This window comes from Rhincodon typus, chromosome 20 (genome assembly GCF_021869965.1).
Source record: "Rhincodon typus isolate 14 chromosome 20, sRhiTyp1.1, whole genome shotgun sequence".
NCBI classification, from domain to species: domain Eukaryota; kingdom Metazoa; phylum Chordata; class Chondrichthyes; order Orectolobiformes; family Rhincodontidae; genus Rhincodon; species Rhincodon typus.
Genome location: NC_063351.1, coordinates 26116385 through 26134228, shown reverse-complemented (window position 1 = coordinate 26134228; position 17844 = coordinate 26116385). Strand labels below are relative to the sequence as shown.

The 17844-nt window shown below is 40.2% G+C and overlaps 2 protein-coding genes across 2 annotated transcripts in view; one reads left to right on the top strand and one right to left on the bottom strand.

Annotated features, from left to right (window-relative positions):
- eef1akmt2 (EEF1A lysine methyltransferase 2) overlaps positions 1–2179 on the bottom strand; it is an 11573-nt gene extending 9394 nt beyond the window's left edge. Inside the window, exon 1 of the mRNA XM_020516981.2 lies at positions 1984–2179. Within this exon, the coding sequence (XP_020372570.1) occupies positions 1984–2096 (113 nt within the window). The 5' untranslated portion in view covers positions 2097–2179. The remainder of the gene's footprint in view (positions 1–1983) is intronic.
- Positions 2180–3754: 1575 nt separating this feature from the next.
- The window catches only part of abraxas2 (abraxas 2, BRISC complex subunit), a 34321-nt gene continuing 20231 nt past the window's right edge, over positions 3755–17844 (top strand). Inside the window, exons 1-2 of the mRNA XM_048608948.1 lie at positions 3755–3915; positions 4990–5080. Coding sequence (XP_048464905.1) covers positions 3844–3915; positions 4990–5080 — 163 coding nt within the window. The 5' untranslated portion in view covers positions 3755–3843. The remainder of the gene's footprint in view (positions 3916–4989; positions 5081–17844) is intronic.

The window sequence follows — 17844 nt, the reverse complement described above, 5'->3', positions numbered from 1 at the left end:
AGGCCAGGCAGCATCAGAGGAGCAGCAAAGCTGACGTTTTGGGTCGGTCCTCTGATACTGCCTGGCCTGCTGTGTTCCTCCAGCTCCACACTGTGTTATCTCTGACTCCTGCACCAGCAGTTCTTACTATCTCTGAATGAGTTATAACTCCACTGCGAAGCCTCTTCCAAGGATGCCCACCTTAAAGAAGTTATCCTCCTCCCTCCAGAAAGACCTCAGTGGATCTCTCTCCCACTGCAACCCTCTGGTAATCTCTTCGGCCCTGAAACTGCTCGGCCACACACTGAAGCAAACCAGGTACTACAGCCACATTGCCTTTCTCAGTACCTGCCTATGGAACTGGATCATCCCAAATGGACTGCAATCTACATTCAGGCCATCCCAATTTGGCCCTGACCGCAACAACCGCTACACACACAACATTCAAATCCTCCCATAATGTTTGCTGTATCATGTTTCTTGTTTTTATACGAAGTGAATCAAATGGGCTGTAGAATGACCTCCATGATGCTGAAGACCTCAAGGGGAGGCTGAGGTATATCACCCATTCTGCATTTTCATAAAATTGAATGAGAATACAGAGATTGGGTGAACATTTAAAAAGTTCTTAACGCCTAAGTAACATTATGAGTTTACATTCTATCTATCAAAGTGGATAATCTCATATTTCCCCATATTGTAATCTATCTGCCTTCCTCTTGCCCACTTATGTAACCCTCATATCTCTTTGAAGCCTCTTTGCATCCTCCTTACAGCCTACTTGCTATTCTTGTATAAGGAAACTCAGATACTCTTGGCCTTTTATCTGAGACATTATTGTAAATTACTGAAGCCCAGTACTAATCCATGTTCCACCTGACTATTTACTGCCTGCCAACTGGAAAATATCCTTTGTTACCCTAAGAGAGCAACTAGTTCCACAGCAATAGGCTCAACAACACAACACATGGCCTCACACATTCTACCCTAAGGAAATTTGAAGTCATCCAAAACTCTGCTGCCCATGTGTTAACTTGCACCAAGTTCTGTTTCCCAATCATCCCTGTGCTCACTGACTTACATTAGCTCTCAATCAATAAAATGTCAATTTTAAATTTCTCATCCTTGTCTTCAAACCCCTCCATATCCTCACCCCCTCCCTATTTCTGATTCTCCATTTCCACAATCCCTGAAGATATCTGCACCCCTTTAATCCTGGCATCTTGAACATTTCCAATTTTAATGGATCTATTTTGGTGTCCGTGCCTTCAGTTGTCTAGACCTGAAGTCTGCAATAACTAACCTTTCTCCACCTCACTTTCATCCTTTAAGGTTTACCTTAAAACCTACCAAAAATCTCCAAATACAGCATGATGTCATACTACGTTTTAAAACTGACCTTGTATAATGTTAAAAGCGCTATATAAATGCAAGCTGTTGTTGACCTGTAGCTGTAAGATTTAATGGGTTGGCGAACTAGTGGGTTACTCCAACTTCACAATTATCAGTGTTTTTCCATCTGGTCTATCCTGTCAATGGGATGCTGACCATAGAATCTGGGAAGTGTACAATTCATGTAAGGATGTTGCTTTACTTTTCTTTGGAACAGTTGCCCATCTGCACCCACATATGAATGTAGATGATTTTAGTGTCGACCGGCCTGCAGTTCTCTACGTTTTGTCCCAATTCAATACCTGGGTGATTGCCAATTAAGTGCTTCGTCCCACTTTTAGCTTGTTCAAGATTGTTCATAACACAGTAGCTTGCTCTAGGTTTTCAGAAGGCGGGTTATTGCCGCGAAGGATAGGACTGGAGTCACGTAGATCAATCTTCAATATGAATTTCCATGAAATGTGCATTCAATGAAACATTTGATGAATACGTTTCATGAAATTTCGACAAGTACCGCGTTAACTCGTCACTTTCCACTCACTAGCTGTATAACGCAGGTTTCTCAATTGAAATGCAACATAATAAAGAGCAAGTAACAAATTTATTACATACTATTCTTTAGTTCCTAGTTTAGAAGGCTGGAATTCATCACTGGACAGGAACTGACTCTGAGAAGGAGCATCCTTTTGCCTTTCACAGCCATGTGGATTCCCAGCATCTTCCATCGCATCGCTGCTGACCCAGGAAGTCCAGCTTATCAAGGCAGAAAAGTGCCTGCGTTAAGCACTAAGTGTGACTGACCAGGCGGACGCCATGTTTATGACTGGCAAAATTTACGCCTTCGCCTCCTCCTTTCTCTGACCGATCAGCTGGTGTCGTGTGATTTCTGACCTTGTCCACCTCAGTCCAACACTGGCACCTCCACATCATCACTCCTATGAAACGTTAGAAGTTTGTGTTTCGATCGTTAATCAAGCACGTATAACACAGAACCAACAAAATGACAGATCGAACTGTGCCAACACCTAAACACAAAGCAACATCTATTCTGCTTATTAAACCATATATTGATGTAAACTTGAAGCAGGGAGGCAACTTTAATTTTGCACTGTCAATAGATGCCCGAGAGTTGTTGGAGAAGATGATGGGAATTCAGTTTCCTTAGATAAATGCTGTCCTTCAGTGGAGATGGTCTCACATTCCCCGTCATTTCCTTTACTTAGTTCATTCTCGACACATGACTGTCATTTCTGGCCAGTTTGCCCATCTCAACACACACTTGAAAAGATGATTTGAGCCACCTTTATCACCACAGCTTGTTAGACCACAGCAAAAGGCAGTTGCATTGTGGGTTTGGAGTCACATTCAGGCTAAACTAGATTAGAATGAGAGATTTCCTCAGTGAACTTGATATATATTATAATGACAATCCATAGTTTCATGATCACCACTACAGACATTAACTTTTTTGATTCCAGATATATTGATTAATTGACTTTGAATTCTCCAGCTGCCGTAGTCAGATTTAATTCTGGTTCATTGGACCAGATCTGTGGATTACTAATCCAGCAACAGAACTGCGCCATTATTTGGCATTGGTTGAATATGTACACAAATTTGCAACATGCATGTATCAACATCATCCAATTATTTTATTTACATACTGGAGTTCCACAAGATAAGCAAAATATACTCTTAAGAACTTTCAAGTTTGAACATCAATCTTCTAAAAGTCATATCACCATCTAAAATCCCCAAAAAACGCTAAAGGAAATACCCTCAGAGATAGTACGAACGGCAGATGCTGGAGAATCTGAGGTAACAAGGTGTAGAGATGGATGAACACAGCAGGCCAAGTAGCATCAGAGCCTTCCTGCTCCTCTGATGCTGCTTGGTCTGCTGTGTTCATCCAGCTCTACACCTTGTTATCTCTTAAAGGAAATACCCTCATTGGACTGCAAAGATATTCGGGACACATTAATTAAATAGTCCTAGGAATAAAAATATAATGTTTCATTCAAGTTCAAAATTATATTCACATCTTGTTCAAATGTGAGAATACATGCATAACTAACAACTGGCCCCATTTGCTTTTAATACAGACTTCTGATCCCAATCTGTGACTTGCATCTTTGGCTAAACCGGAACGGAGCAATGTCTAACATTCACAGCAAGTAATAGCATCTAGAACTGCAAATTCGAGGAACAGTCGAGAGATTTATAATCAGATCATACATTGGACAAGCTAATCACTGGTGTCATTGTTTATTTACTTGGTTTTTCGCAGCTGTAGTTCAAAGGGCACTGCTCATAGTGAGAGCCAGGCCCTGAGTTTACATAAAGGGCAATGGGACAGCGGGGCGGAAATGAGGAGGCTCTGGGGGCGGAAGGTGTCCACCTTCAGGGCGGTCTGTGCGTCGACCGGAAGTGCCCGCACCGCGGTGGGGTGTGGGTGGGAAGGTTGTAAAAAAGATGGCTGCCTCCGTCTCGGGCTACACTTTCAGTTCTTTAGTTTATCATCACGCTAACAGCCCCTCGGACCATGTAGGTAACAGCGCTGTCGCCGTTTCCCCGGTTTCCCCGGAGCACAGATACCGGCAGCTCGTTGGGAGCGGGTGTTTTCGGGCCTCTGAAGAGAAAGGCCGAGTCGGCGGCTCTTGTCGCCCGGACCCCGGCCTTTGCTCGCAGGAGGGATTGGGGTTTGTTTAATACGACGGTCCTTGAGCTTGCAGAGTCTGAGAGCCTGGGTATTGTGATTGGCCCGGGTCAGGACTGCCAGCGATAGCTGTCCTACCCTCCCCATGCCCCAAACGCCGCCGCGATAAGGTCACCGCGGTAACCGGTGATTGAACCATGCGTTTTGCAGCCGGGTTCTGGGCTATGAGTCTGATCTGGGACTCATCGCTTTGTAGCCTTGACGCGTATGCAATCCTCTTCAGTGGGTTTTTCTCTATTCTGTTTTCTCCAGGGTTGTTCTTTTCCGTTAAAATGTATTTCTCCAAGGGTTTTCTTCAACGAAAGTGACAAATGGGTGTGAAGTTTTATGAGTGATAAACGCGTCTTGACGAGGTTTACCTTTGTAGAACTTTAATTGCTTTTGCTGTCAGTTTGTTTTAATCGATTGGACCCTGTTTTCTTGATTCAGAACGAAAGTTGTTGTAATTACTCAGCGGGTCTGGCAGCTTGTGTGAAGAGAGGAACAGAATTCATGTTTCGTCAGAACTTCATTTTCTTGATGTATAAATTGTTGGTGTAGAATTGTCTCCGTAAAACTATAAAGTCGTGTAGAATTTATCAGTTGGAAAGATAATATTTGAGTCTCAAGTATTTCTAATGATCAAATCTGATAGTAAAATGTTCACAAGCGAACTATACTTACCTAGTTGTTAGAAATCACCTTGATCAAACAATTCAGCTAACTGTGTTTTTACAGGACTGTCGTTAGTCATTTTATTCTCATGTTTATCTGCTGTAAAAGTTGGGATCAGGAAAGTACGTGGTTGAAAGCACTGGGTTTTTTTTTTACTGCCCTTATTTCTCTAGTTTATAAAGTTTTTTTATTTTGGAGCTTTGCATTTTGTTTTCATTGTTCTAATTTAACTAAGTTCTCCACTGCAGGAAGGATTTCTTTTGGGAGATGTGAAACAACTCGAGACTTTCAGTATTAGTGATTCACAAATCAGCAACACAGAGCTTCTGCAAGTAATAGGTAAGTCTGCTAATCTTGTACATGGGTCATGTCAAATTGGTAGTAAGAGGTTTGGAATACAATCTGGTCCGTGCTGAAAGTTATGGATTTTGGGATTTTTATTTCTGTTGATTTGATATTACTGGTATAATTTTTAAATGAAAATAATCAGAACAAGTAATGCTTAGCAGGCAGCTTCTGATGAAAAGGTGGAGAGTGGTTCTGTTTCAATTTCAGCTTCTGTCCAGGCTTCCTGAAAAATTATAACCCAAGTGTCACTACTCATGATGCATTACATTGAACTTTTAAAAATTGGAAGGAGAACAGCGAAGTATTAAAATGTGAAAAAAAGTGCAAGTAAACACATTTGGCTTTAGCAGTGTATTAATTTTCCTTTGCAACAAAGTAGTTCATGTTTGTATAGAATATACTGGAAGTAAATGTGATGCTTAAAATGTTAACTTTGAAACAATTGTATCTTGACTGAGGAGTAATACTTGTAATGTTTGGCCAAGAATAAGTGAACTGAATCTATCTGAATGGTATCATTTTTCCATGGATGCTGTGGGATGTCACAGATTAAGATGTGCTTTAGAAGGTGACATTATTGCAGGGCTTTTGTTGTAAATGTACTTTTTAATATTGATACACCCTAATAAATCTCAAATAATCTTTTGGGGTTAGTATTTCTGATCTATGGGTGCTATCAATCTATTTGCAAAAATATCACTTTTTTGTTTGCTTTATCAAAGTGATCAAATCAGTTGTAGCACACAACCACACATGTAGAATTGTCAGTATGTGAGCTGCAGTCAAGGTGTTTGTTTCTCCTTTGCTTGGTTCTTTTTAAAACTAGAGTTAGCATCTGTGGTGATTATAAGGCTGTTTGATTCCTCGTATGGGGTGTCAATCTCATGGTATATCTTATTTAAGTTTGATCTAGTTTAATACAATATGCAAAGTGCAGTCCTGCACCTGTTGAGCTTCCGGGTGCAAAATCTGTGGGAAACCTAAAGTGAAGTATGTGCCATGAATGCTCATGACCAATTTTCACAAACCTTGAAAGGAATGTTAGAGGTTGCAGAAGAAACATTGGGGAAAGTTTATTTTTCATGCCCCTCCATTGTGGCTTAATAGACTTTGATTAATAAGTTGTGACCGATTCAAGTAAAAACAAATAAGCACCTTGAAGTGTTTTCTGCAGTTAATGCTTTCTAACATTGATTTAAAGGCAAACATTGTGCTGTAGAATGGCTGTTTTTGCATGAGGAATTTGGGAAAGTGTTGAATTTATTTACTGAAATTTTATTAAAATAAAATTTATGCATAGAAGTTTTGTTCAGAAAGCACCAAGTTGTAATATGGTTTAAGATACTAATGACCTAGCCATTACGTTGTTTCCACAGTGACTGAGACCAATAAGAATTTGTGTAATTGACATGTCTTGCATTCATTGTGTTGAATATCGCTGGTTGCAGGTGCTTGACTGGTTTGTTTCAACATTAAATCCTCCCCTGTGGCTGTGAACACTGAGCCTAAAAATAGGGAAATAAACATCCACAGACCAGTTTTAAGCAGACATTGTTAGGCAGGTTTTAACCAGACTCATTTGAATAGAATGCTAGAGAACATTTTAAGGTTACTTTATATTGAACAAGGTGACCCAATGTAAGGAAGCATATTTATTATTATGCAAAGATAAGCTCTCATTTAATTGAATTGCATGATAGTGCAGAGAAAAACAAAGTCTGTTTTTTGTTGGCCCGGTCTTGGTTATTTTGGTCAGCCTAAGATAAAATTGAAGAGTTGCACACGTAAAGGATGTAAATATTCAGATCGAAATGAATCCAATTATTGTATTCTTGTGTAACACTAGTGTATAATTAAATATTAGGCAGTATGTAACAGTGAGGTGTTTGGCTCGCTAATGGAAGTAACCAATACGATTGCACTCAAGAAAATACCTGAGGCAAAATTCAAATTCGTAATGGGAAATATGGTCCCAAGTTGCTTGTGTTTGACAAATGCACTGAAGAGTTCAACAATGAACTGGCTTTATAGAAATTGAAACAGTATAACGGGTTATTAAAGATAGCTTTGATCGTATTAAAATTCACCATTATCATTTTCACATCAATAATATATCTGTCAAGTCTGTACAACAAGGTTGATTATTAATTTGATAGTTAATATTGTACAGTCAAAAGCCAACGTTTCCATGTGCAGCAAAGCTCTGAACTTTGTTTTTATCAAATAAAATTGATAATGAATTTGTATTACATCTTAATTATTTTTCTCAAGTATTCAAGTGTTTTTACTGTTGAACATTTAAATAGCACTTTTTACTTAGGATATCCAAAACAATTTACAAGAAAATAATTTCTGAAATATAGTTTGCATTCCATATCCAGTTTGTGTCTTGAAATGTTCCACATAGTGCAGTCAGATAATTTGATCAGATATTCTTTTTGGGGAACGTGGTATTCTTGCAATAGTGATGCCTGACCTTTATTTCACTTACTCTTGAAAGCTATTTGTGGGATGTGAGCTTCAAATGCAAGTGCGTAATTATTGACCCTCCCTAATTGCCCTCGAAGATGCTGGTGAGCTGCTTCTTGAGCTGCTGCAGTCCAGCTTGTGTAGAGACATCAACAGTGCTGTTAAGGAGGAAGTTCCAAGAATTTGACCCTGTAACACTGAAGGATATCTATCACCGAGACAGGATGGTGAGTAGCTTACAGAAGAACTTGCAGGTGATAGGTTGCTTCCACATATTCACTGCCCTTGCCGTTTTAGGTAACAGAGGTCACTGGTTTGGAAGCTGCTGTCGAAGAAGCCTTGATTGGTGTTGCACTGCAACTTGTGGATGTGACTGTTGCTGTGTGTTGGTGGATCGGGCACTAATGAAGTGGGCTGCTTTGACCTAGGTGATGTCAAGTTTTTTGAATCTTGAAGCTGCATTCATCCAGGCAAATGACGAATATTCCGTCCCACTCTTGACTTTGTGCCTTGTGAGTGATGGGCAAGTTTTGAGGAGTCAAGACATGAGCTCTGTTTCAGAATTCCCAAGCTCTGACCTGCTCTGATGTTCTCAACATGATTGCTGCAGTTTGGTTTTGGTGAATGGCAATCCATAAGAGCAAAAGATGTAGGAGCACAAGTAGGCCATTCAGCCTGTCACGTCTGCTGTGCTGTTCAATAAGATCACAATTCATCTGGTAATCCTCGACTTCACTTTCTTGCCTTTTCCCACATAACCCTCGATTCCCTTACTGATTAAAAATCTGTCTATTTCAGCCTTGAATATGAATAACGTCCCGCTTTGACAGCCCTCTGCGGTAAAGAATTCCACAGAATTCAACCTTATCAGAGAAGCAATTCCTCCTCGTCTGTCTGAAATGTGCAATCCCTTATTCTGAGATTATGCCGTCAAGTCCTACACTCCTCTTCCACATTCACCATGTCAAGACCCCGAAGAATCTTGCATCTTTCAATAAGGTCACCTCTCATCCTTAATTTCCAATAAACACAGGTCCAGCCGACTCAACCATTCCTCATAAAACAGTACACCCCGTACCTGCTATCAGCTTAGCAAACCTTCTCTAGACTGCCTCTAATGCCAATATGCATTTCCTTAGATAAGGGACCCAAAACATTTCACAGTATTCCATCCGTGGTATGACCAGTGTAATTTTAGCAAAACCTCTCTACTTTTAATACTGTAATCTCTTTGAAATAAAGGTCAGTGTTGTATTTACTTTCACTATCACTGCTGAACTTGATTCACATTTGAAGACTCAAAAATCCCTCTGTGCCATAGATTTCTGCAGTCTTGCTCCAGTGAAATTATGTTCAGCTGTACTATTCTTCCTGACAAAGTGCATAACCCTACATCCATCCACATTACATTCCTTATGCGACACTTTGGCTCAATCGCTTAACCTGTCTGCAGACCTCTTGTCTTATCCTCATCACTTGTCTTCCCACTTAGTTTTGCCATCCACAAGCTTGACTGTAGTACATTCACTATCCTCATCCACGTCATTCATATATATTGTAAATAATGTGGCCCCAGCATTGGGTCCTGTGGCGCATCACTATTACAAGTTGCCATTTTGAAAGTGGCCCCCTTATCCTAACTTCCTGCATTCTGTTAGTTAACTAATCCTCTTTCCTTGCTACTATACTACTTGCACCACAATGGACTCTTGTCTTCAGTGGCCTAATGTGTGCCCCAGGATGTTGATGATACTGATAGTCATCCATCTGAGTAGGCAGCTTGCACTTTATATACAAGTTACATGTATAATTTTATGAAACAGCACTAAGTCACATTGAAAACCTGTCGGGTAATCTTTGAGTGCACTGAAGAAAGAAAAATTTAGAATCCTTCATTACAGAAGTTCAATGTAATTTATGGATAGCCACCAAATATACAATTCACCTGAAACCCATGGAAATGGAGGATATTGGCAGTGCAGCTTAAATTTTTTTAAAGATGTCTGTTTTATCTGTGACATGAAAATTTAATTCCATTATTATGTGTGTTTTGTGGAAGATTAATGATTTCCATCATAAGTACATTGGTATTAGAAACTAACCTTTCCCAACAAATACAGAAACGTTCCTAGTATAGCACTTGCAAAAGGGCCTGGGATGGAAGGATTAACCGTTTTGAGGAGAGATTGGAACAACTCAGCTGTATAGAGTTCTGACAAAGCTGAACAGAATGAATGCAGACATGTTTCACCTGCCTGTGGAGTCTAGAGTACTGGAGAAAAAGGATGTTCCAGATCAAAGGAATGAAAACCTTGGTGTAGTCTATAAGACTATGAGCCAGGGGGAACAATATAAAGGAATAAATCTGGTGGGAAATTAAAGAGATGCAATGTTGTAGAGAAATTATAATGGTGGGCTTCAATTATCCAAATTTAGACTGGCCAATGGTAGTGTAAAGGGGCACAGAGGGGTAAATGTTCCTAGGTTGTGTTCAGGAGAATATTCAACAGCATTGATCCCAATCCAACAAGAAGGAATGCACTGTTGTGCCTTTGGAAACGAGGTGGGCTAAGTAAATCAGGTGTCGGTGGAGGAGCATTTTAGGAAACCATGATCATTGTATTATAAGGTTTAGGATGACTCCAGCAAAGGACAGCTAGATTGGAAAGACTGGAACAAAACCTTGGCAGGCAAATCTGTGGCTAAACAAAGGGCTACTTCAAAAAAAGAAATGGTTTGGGTATAGTCAAGGCATATTCCCTCAAAGGAAAAGATTGCAAACAAATCCAGAGCTGTCTGGATGAAAAAGGAGTTAAAGAAGAAACTAATCAAAGTGTGCTTATGACAGGAGTAAGGTAGTAAATAATATTGAGAACCAAGAGGAAGTCAGAAAATTCAGCAAGGAGGTGAAAAATCATGACAGAGAAGTGAAGAGGGATTGTAAGAAAAGACTGGTGGCCAACAAAAAGGAGAATCCTAATGTCTTCTACAGTGCCTATAAATAATAAAAGGAGGAATAGGAATGGCTGAGACATTAAGTAGATAGTTTGCATTCGTCTTTACCAAGAGGATGGATGCTACCCACACTGGTGATAGGAGGAAGCTGTCATGAGAAGTGTTCAAAATTGTGCAGGAGGAAACGTATAGATTGTCATACTTAAAGTTGACAAGTCACTGCATTTGGATGAAATGCAGTCAAGCATATTGACGAAAGTGAGACTGGCCATAAACTTTCCACCTTCCTGGGGTTGGGATTAAAAACGATTCAATTTGACTGGTAAGAAGGCTTCTAGAAACCATTACTAGAGATAGAAATGATAGATACGCAAGAAAAGGTGGGTTGGTTAGGGTGAGTTAGCATGGATTTTTAATGGAGACATTGTTTATCTAACTTAGTGCAGATTGTTGAAAAGGTAGTGGTATGGGTTCATAGACGCAGAGAAGTAAGGTGGTGCATTATTTTGGTGGGAAGTACATGACAACATAAAGTAATGAGTGCAATTCTTAAGGGAGTGCAGGAGCAGAGGAACCTGGTGTGCATGTTTGCATAGATATTGAAGGTGGCAGGACAGGGAGAACATTTAATGAAGCATACACTACCGTAGGCTATATTAATAGGGGCATAGATTACTAGATCCTTGGAGATAACATTGATCAGAAACTGAATTGGATTAACTATATAGATATTGTGATGACAAACGCAGATCAAAGGCAAGGAATAACTGACGTCTTGACTCCCCAAAACCTATCCACCATCTATAACACTAATGCTGAATATGATAAAATACTCTTTACTTGTGTGGTTCAGTGTAGTTCCAACAGCTCTTAAGAATCATGACATTGCTCTGGACAAAGCAACTCACTTGTTTAACAAGACATCTACAAATGTTTCCTCCTACCACATTGACACACTGTCTACAAGGTGTTCTGCAGAAATTGACTAAGGCTCCTTAGACAGCACCTTCTACCCACAGCAATAAGCGATGGACAGAAAGTGCTGGCAAAGCCAGTGAACATTTGTAAAAATTATTTCAGGAGTTATACTGAACTTGTACAAGACACCTCAGTTGAGGTTTTGTGCAGTTTTAGATGCCAAACTAAAGGAAGGATGTGAATGCTTTGGAGAAGGTGGTGAAGTACTTTACAAGTGTGTTTCTAGGAATAAGAAACTGCAATTATGAAGATAGATTGAAGAGAAGAAGACAAAGGGCAAACTGATGTTTTCAAAATTGAGGCGTCCGGATGGAGAAGTAAGGGAGTACTTGTACTCGTTCACAACAGGATTAAGAATGAGAGGGTACAGATTAAAGAGATTTGCAAAAGTAGCAAATGTGATGCAAGAGGGAGAAACGTTTACACAAGTGATTTGGACAAGAATGCACTGCCTGGAAGTGGAGGCATGTTCTTTTTTCAGTCTTTTCCTCTTGGGATATGGGCGTCACTGGTTGCTCAGCATTTATTGCCTGTCTCTAGTTGCCTGTGAGAAATTAGTGATGAGCTGTCTTCTTGAACTGCTGCAGTCCATGTGTTGTAGGTAGATCCACAATGCTCTTCGGGAGCGAATTTCATGATTTTGCCCCAGCAACAGTGAAGGAATGGAAATATATCACCAGGTCAGAATGGTGAGTGGCATGAAGGGGAACTTGCAGGTCATGCTGTTCCCATGTATCTGCAGCCCTTGTCCTTCCAGCAGGAGTGGTTGTGGCTTTGGATGATGCTGTCTAAGGATCTTTGGTGAATTTCTGCAGTGCATCTTGCAAATAGAACACACTGATAATGCTGCGTGTCAGTGGTGGAGGGTGTGGATGCTTGCGTACATGACGCTAATCAAGCGGGCTGCTTTGTCCTAGATGGTGTCAAGCTAAACCCATCCAGGCAAATGGAAAGTAGTCTATTACACTGCTAACTTGTGCCTAGTAGATGGTAGACAGGCTTTGGGGAATCTGGAGGTGAACTACTTGCCACAGTATTCCTAGCCTCTGACCTCCTCTTGTAGCCACTGTTTATGTGACGAGTCCATTTGAGTTTGTGGTCAATGGTAGCCCCAAAGATGTTGACGCCATTGAATGTCAAGGGGTGGTGGTTAGATTATCTTTTGTTGGAGATGATCATTGCCTGGCATTTTTGTGGCCACTTGTCAGCCCAAGCCTGGGTATTGTCTAAATTTTGTCACATTGAATATGGACTGCTCCAGTATCTGAGGAGTCATCAATGGGGCTGAACATTGCACAATCGTCAGCAAACATCCCCACTTCTGACATTATGATGGAGGGGAGGTCAGTGATGAAGCAGCTGAAGATGGTTGGGCCTTTACATTACCTTGAGGAACTCCAGCAGAGATGTCGTAGAGCTGAGGTGACTGATCTCCAGCAATCGCAACCATCTTCCTTTGTGTCAGGTATGACTCCAGCCAGTGGAGATGCCCATTGATTCCAGTTTTGCTAGGGCTCCTTGATGTCACACTCAGTCAAATGTGGCCTTGATGTCAAGGGCTGTCACTCTTACCTCACCTCTGGAATTCAGCTCTTCTGTCTAGATTTGAACCAATGCTGTAATGAGTCCAGGAGCTGAGTGGCCTTGGCAGAACCCAAACTGGGCATCACTGAGTGGGTTGTTGCTGAGCAGATGTTGCTTGATAGCACTGTTGATGATACCTTCCATTACATGTTTGAGAATAGACTGATGGAGTGGTTATGTACTGGACAAACCTGGGTAATTTTCCACATTGTTGGATAGATTCCAATGTTGTAACTGTACTGGAAGAGCTTGGCTAGGGGAGCAGCAATTCTGGAGTATAACCCTGCAGTACCATTGCCAAAATGTTGTCAAGGCCCATAGAATTTGCAGTATCCAGTGGCTCCAAATGTTTCTTTATATCATGTAGAGTGAATCGAATTGGCTGAAAACTGGCATCTGTATTGCTAGGTCCCACTGGAAGACGCCAAGATGGATCATTCACTCGGCACTGCTAGCTGAAGATTGTCGTAAATGCTTCAGCTTTATCTTTTGCACTGATATGCTGAGTTCTTGTATCATTGAGGATGGGAGTATTTGTGGAGCTGCCTTCTCCACTGAGTTGATAAATGGTCCATCACCATTGAGTGTGGCAGGACCTCCAAGCTTAGATCTGATCAACTGAAGCACTTGGGTATTAGACTATTAGTTATATTCAAATAACGTATAAGGGAACAGGAAAAACGTAGGAGAATGGCACAGTCATAATGCTAATGTATGAAGCTGATACAGACATGATGTGTCAGATGGTAATCTCCTACACCATAACACTCCTACAATTCTGTGATGTTCTCCATTGTCTGAAGTACCCTGGTTCAGATGTTTAATCTGAATTTACATTTGTGAATTCTGCTGTTGTATCAAATGAACTCAAAGTACAGTTAATAGCATTCCTGATATATCTCAGTTCTCTGGCATAGTCAGAAATCTCTAAACTTGTTAATAACTGAGAATGTAAAATTTGCAGTTTAATTCAAAGGCATGAAGAGTATCCTTTTTTGTACAACTGGGTCAATTTGTTTTTCTAAACCAGCCGGCAAAGAGTTAGCATTTTACTACTCTTAAGGCCTGTAAGATTAGACAACATCAGTGGCTAATTGTGAATTAACATACAGTCATAGAATCCTTACATTGTTAGAAAGCTTAAGTCTGTTGGGAGACTAAACAGAAATAACTTGGTTTCTAAATACTAATGTAAGACATGAGATAATTTAATATGTTGGGCAATGCTCATTTTTAATTTGTACTTAAATAGCTTAATTAAAATGTTAAAACTTGCTGTTTGCTAGGTTTGAAAGGTTTTAAAAAGATTTATGAAGGAACTTTACCAGTTAATTTATTTCATCTCTCTTTCATTTTCTTGGTTTTAATTAACTTTTGGGTGTAATGTTTTCTTTCACCTCACCACTGATCATTTGCTTTGATGCTGGCCACTTGGTGGTGCACATGAATAACCTTAAAATGACTTATCCTTTCTCCATTCTTCAAGATGGTTATTATCAGTGAATAAACTCTTTGCTGTCTTTGATCTCTGCGGCCCAAAGGCACGCTTATCTGGAAAGTGCCTGAAATTGCAGGAGTACCTTCTGTTCTAACACTAAGTGCATAACATTAATAATTCAGACTTCAGCATAATGTGTAATGAGGTGTTGAGAACATGTTTCAACTAGTGGGGTTCTCAAGCTAGGGGGCATACATTTAAAACTGAGATGTGAAGAAATTTCTTCTTAGAAGGTGTGAATGTCTGGAATTCTCCATCCTAGAAAGTTGTGACTGCTGGATCACAAAGTATTTAAATAGGAGATCACTCTTATACTTCAAAAACCTGAGCGTATCGAGGAGTTGCAACAAATGAGTTGAGACCTGGAGATAATCAGTGATCTATCTTGTATAATGGTGAGGCGTGCTTGAGGATACTAATGTCCTAATCCTTCTCTTCCTTATGTTCACTGGTGAGACTGCACCTGGAATATGTAGTTCTGGTTCCTTAGTCAAGGAAGAATAAGTTTGCTGCAGAGGGAGTGCAGTGGAATTTCACCAGACTAATTCCTGGGATGATGGGATTGTTCTCTGAGGAGAAATTATGGAGACTGAGCCTGTATTCTCTGAAAGGAAATCTAACCACATCACTCACTTTACGAAATTCTTAATTGCATAGATAAATTAGTTACAAAAAGGATGCCCCTGGCTCAGGGATCTCAAACCAAGGATGGGTAATAAATGCTGGCCTATCCAGTGACACATACATCCCAGGAATGAATTTTTTAAAGAACAGTCTTGGTATAAAAGTCAAACCATTTAGCACTGATGTGAAGAAACGTCTTCACTGAGAGGGTGTTTATGGTTTGGAACTCAATCATTAAGTTCAAGAAAAAGATTGACAGATTTCTGATTCGTGATGACATCACGAGTTTGTGGGTATAGCTTAGGGATATGGCATTAAGGTGATCAGCAATGATCTCAAATGGCAGAGTAAGCTCAAGGGGCTAAATAGCCTACTTCTCTAATGTTGCTATTTTCGGACCTAAATATAGTTTTTTTTACAATTGCCACACCTGATAGCAAAGACATAACCTGTTCTGACAAGGAGATGTTATAAATTGCTTTCTGTGGGTGCAGGGAACATTTACAAGGGTGATGGCTGAAATGTGGATCAATTAAACTAATTTTCTGTGGCTGTTCACACTTTATCTTTTGTTCTGATAAAGGCTATTAAAGTGGTTAATTTACAAAGGGATTTTTTGCCTTTCTTTATATTACTTCATATTATTTAGCTCTACGCTCCAGTTCTAATTTGTGGACATTCCAATCATGGTTGCTTTGTGCATCTTGAGATTTGTGAAAATGGATTGGCGATAAAATAAAATATATTTTCACCCTTTTTTTGGGCAGTACTGCTGCTTCAGATATTTCTCCTTCTGTTCATTGGCAATGTAATTTATGCTGCATGATAAGTAGTTAAACCAGGGGAGTGTGGAAATTGCAGAATTTACTCGTGGGTGTTATGAAGGAATTGTTTCATTAAAAGTGTAAACAACTATGTTGCACAAAAGAGTGAGATCCTCACAAGATCTGTTTAAAATGGAGAATAGTTGACTGGTTAGGAGATTTTAAAGGCAGTAATCTCAGATTGTAATGTGAACCATAAGAGCAGGGGTAATTCACTGGCAAAATGGCTCACAGAATTGTGCAAAATGTTAATGCTACAATATTGGTGGACAGCACAGTAACTGTCTTCCTGAGTGACCTGTAATACACCATCACACCTTGTCAGAAAAACAGGGAGCTCACTTAATATTTAGGAAGTGCAAATCTGGGTCAGATAGAGAAACCAGGAATCTTATAGCAGGAATTCATTAATCATTTCGAGTTACTTCAATTGTTTAACAAGACCACTTTTTTTTATTAAGAAGCAAATCAATCTTTGAACTTAATCCTAGATGGACAGAATTGTAAAGTAGAGATGTTGCGGTAAGCCTGTATCGAACCTTGAGTTGGACCATAGTTAAGTATGTTTCATGCCATTCTGGTCACCATATAAAGGTTTATAGGGTCACTGGAGAGGGTGTAGGGAAGATTTACAAGGGTGATAGCTGAAATGTGTGGGTTTAGATATTAGATATTATAGCCATAGAGATTTTGCAGCCTGGAAAGAGGCTGCTTGGCTTATAAAGTCCATTCCAGTCATCAAACATCCATCAATTCTAATCCCATTTTCAGTTTAAAGGATTGACGAGTTTGGGTTGATTGAGCCAATGGAACTCCATCAAAGTTTTGGTAGAGTATTTAGAGCATGTTTCTGAGAGTAATAAAAATGTACAGCATGGAAACAGACCCTTCAGTCCAACTCTTCCATGCTGACAAGATATCCCAAATTAATGTAGTCTCATTTGCCAGCATTTGGCCCATTTCCCTCTAAACCCTTCCCAGTCATGTACCAATCCAGATGCCTTTTAAATGTTGTAATTATACCAGCCTCCACTACTTTCTCTGGTAGCTCATTCCATGCCTGCACCACCCTCAGCGTGAAAAAGTCGTCCCTTAGGTCCCTTTTATATACCTCCCCACTGAACCTTAAACCTATGCCCAGTAGTTTTGGACTCCTCTACCCTGGAAAAAAGACCTCAGCTATTCATCTTATCCATTTCCCTCATGATTTTATAAACCAAAATTAGGTCACCTCTCAGCCTCTCCCTATAGCTCAAACACTCCAACCCCGGCAAAATCCTTGTAAATCTCTTCTGAACCTTTTCAAGTTTAACAACATCCTTTGTATTAGCAGGGAGACCAGAATTGATTGCAGATTCCAAGAGTGGCCTAACCAATGTCCTGTGCAGCTGCAACATGACATCCCAACCCCAAACTCATGCGCTGACCAAAAAAGGCAAGTGCACCAAACACTGCCTTCACTACTCAGTCTACCTGTGACTCCACTTTCAAGGGACTATGAACTTGTACCACAAAGTCTCTTTGTTCAGCAACGCTCCCAGGACCCTACCATTAAGTATTCAAATCATTTATATAAATGATAAAAATTAGTGGACCCCGCACTGAGCCTTGTGGCACACTACCGGTCACAGCCCTCCATTCTGAAAAACAACTTTGTGCCACCATCCTTTTGTCTCCTACTTTAAAGCCGATTTCATATCTAAATGGCTAGCTCTCTCTGGATTCCATGTGACCCAACCTTGTTAACCAGTCTACTACGCAGAACCTTGTCAAGCATCTTGCCGAAGTCCGTTTGGACAATGTCCAAATGCTCTGACTTCATC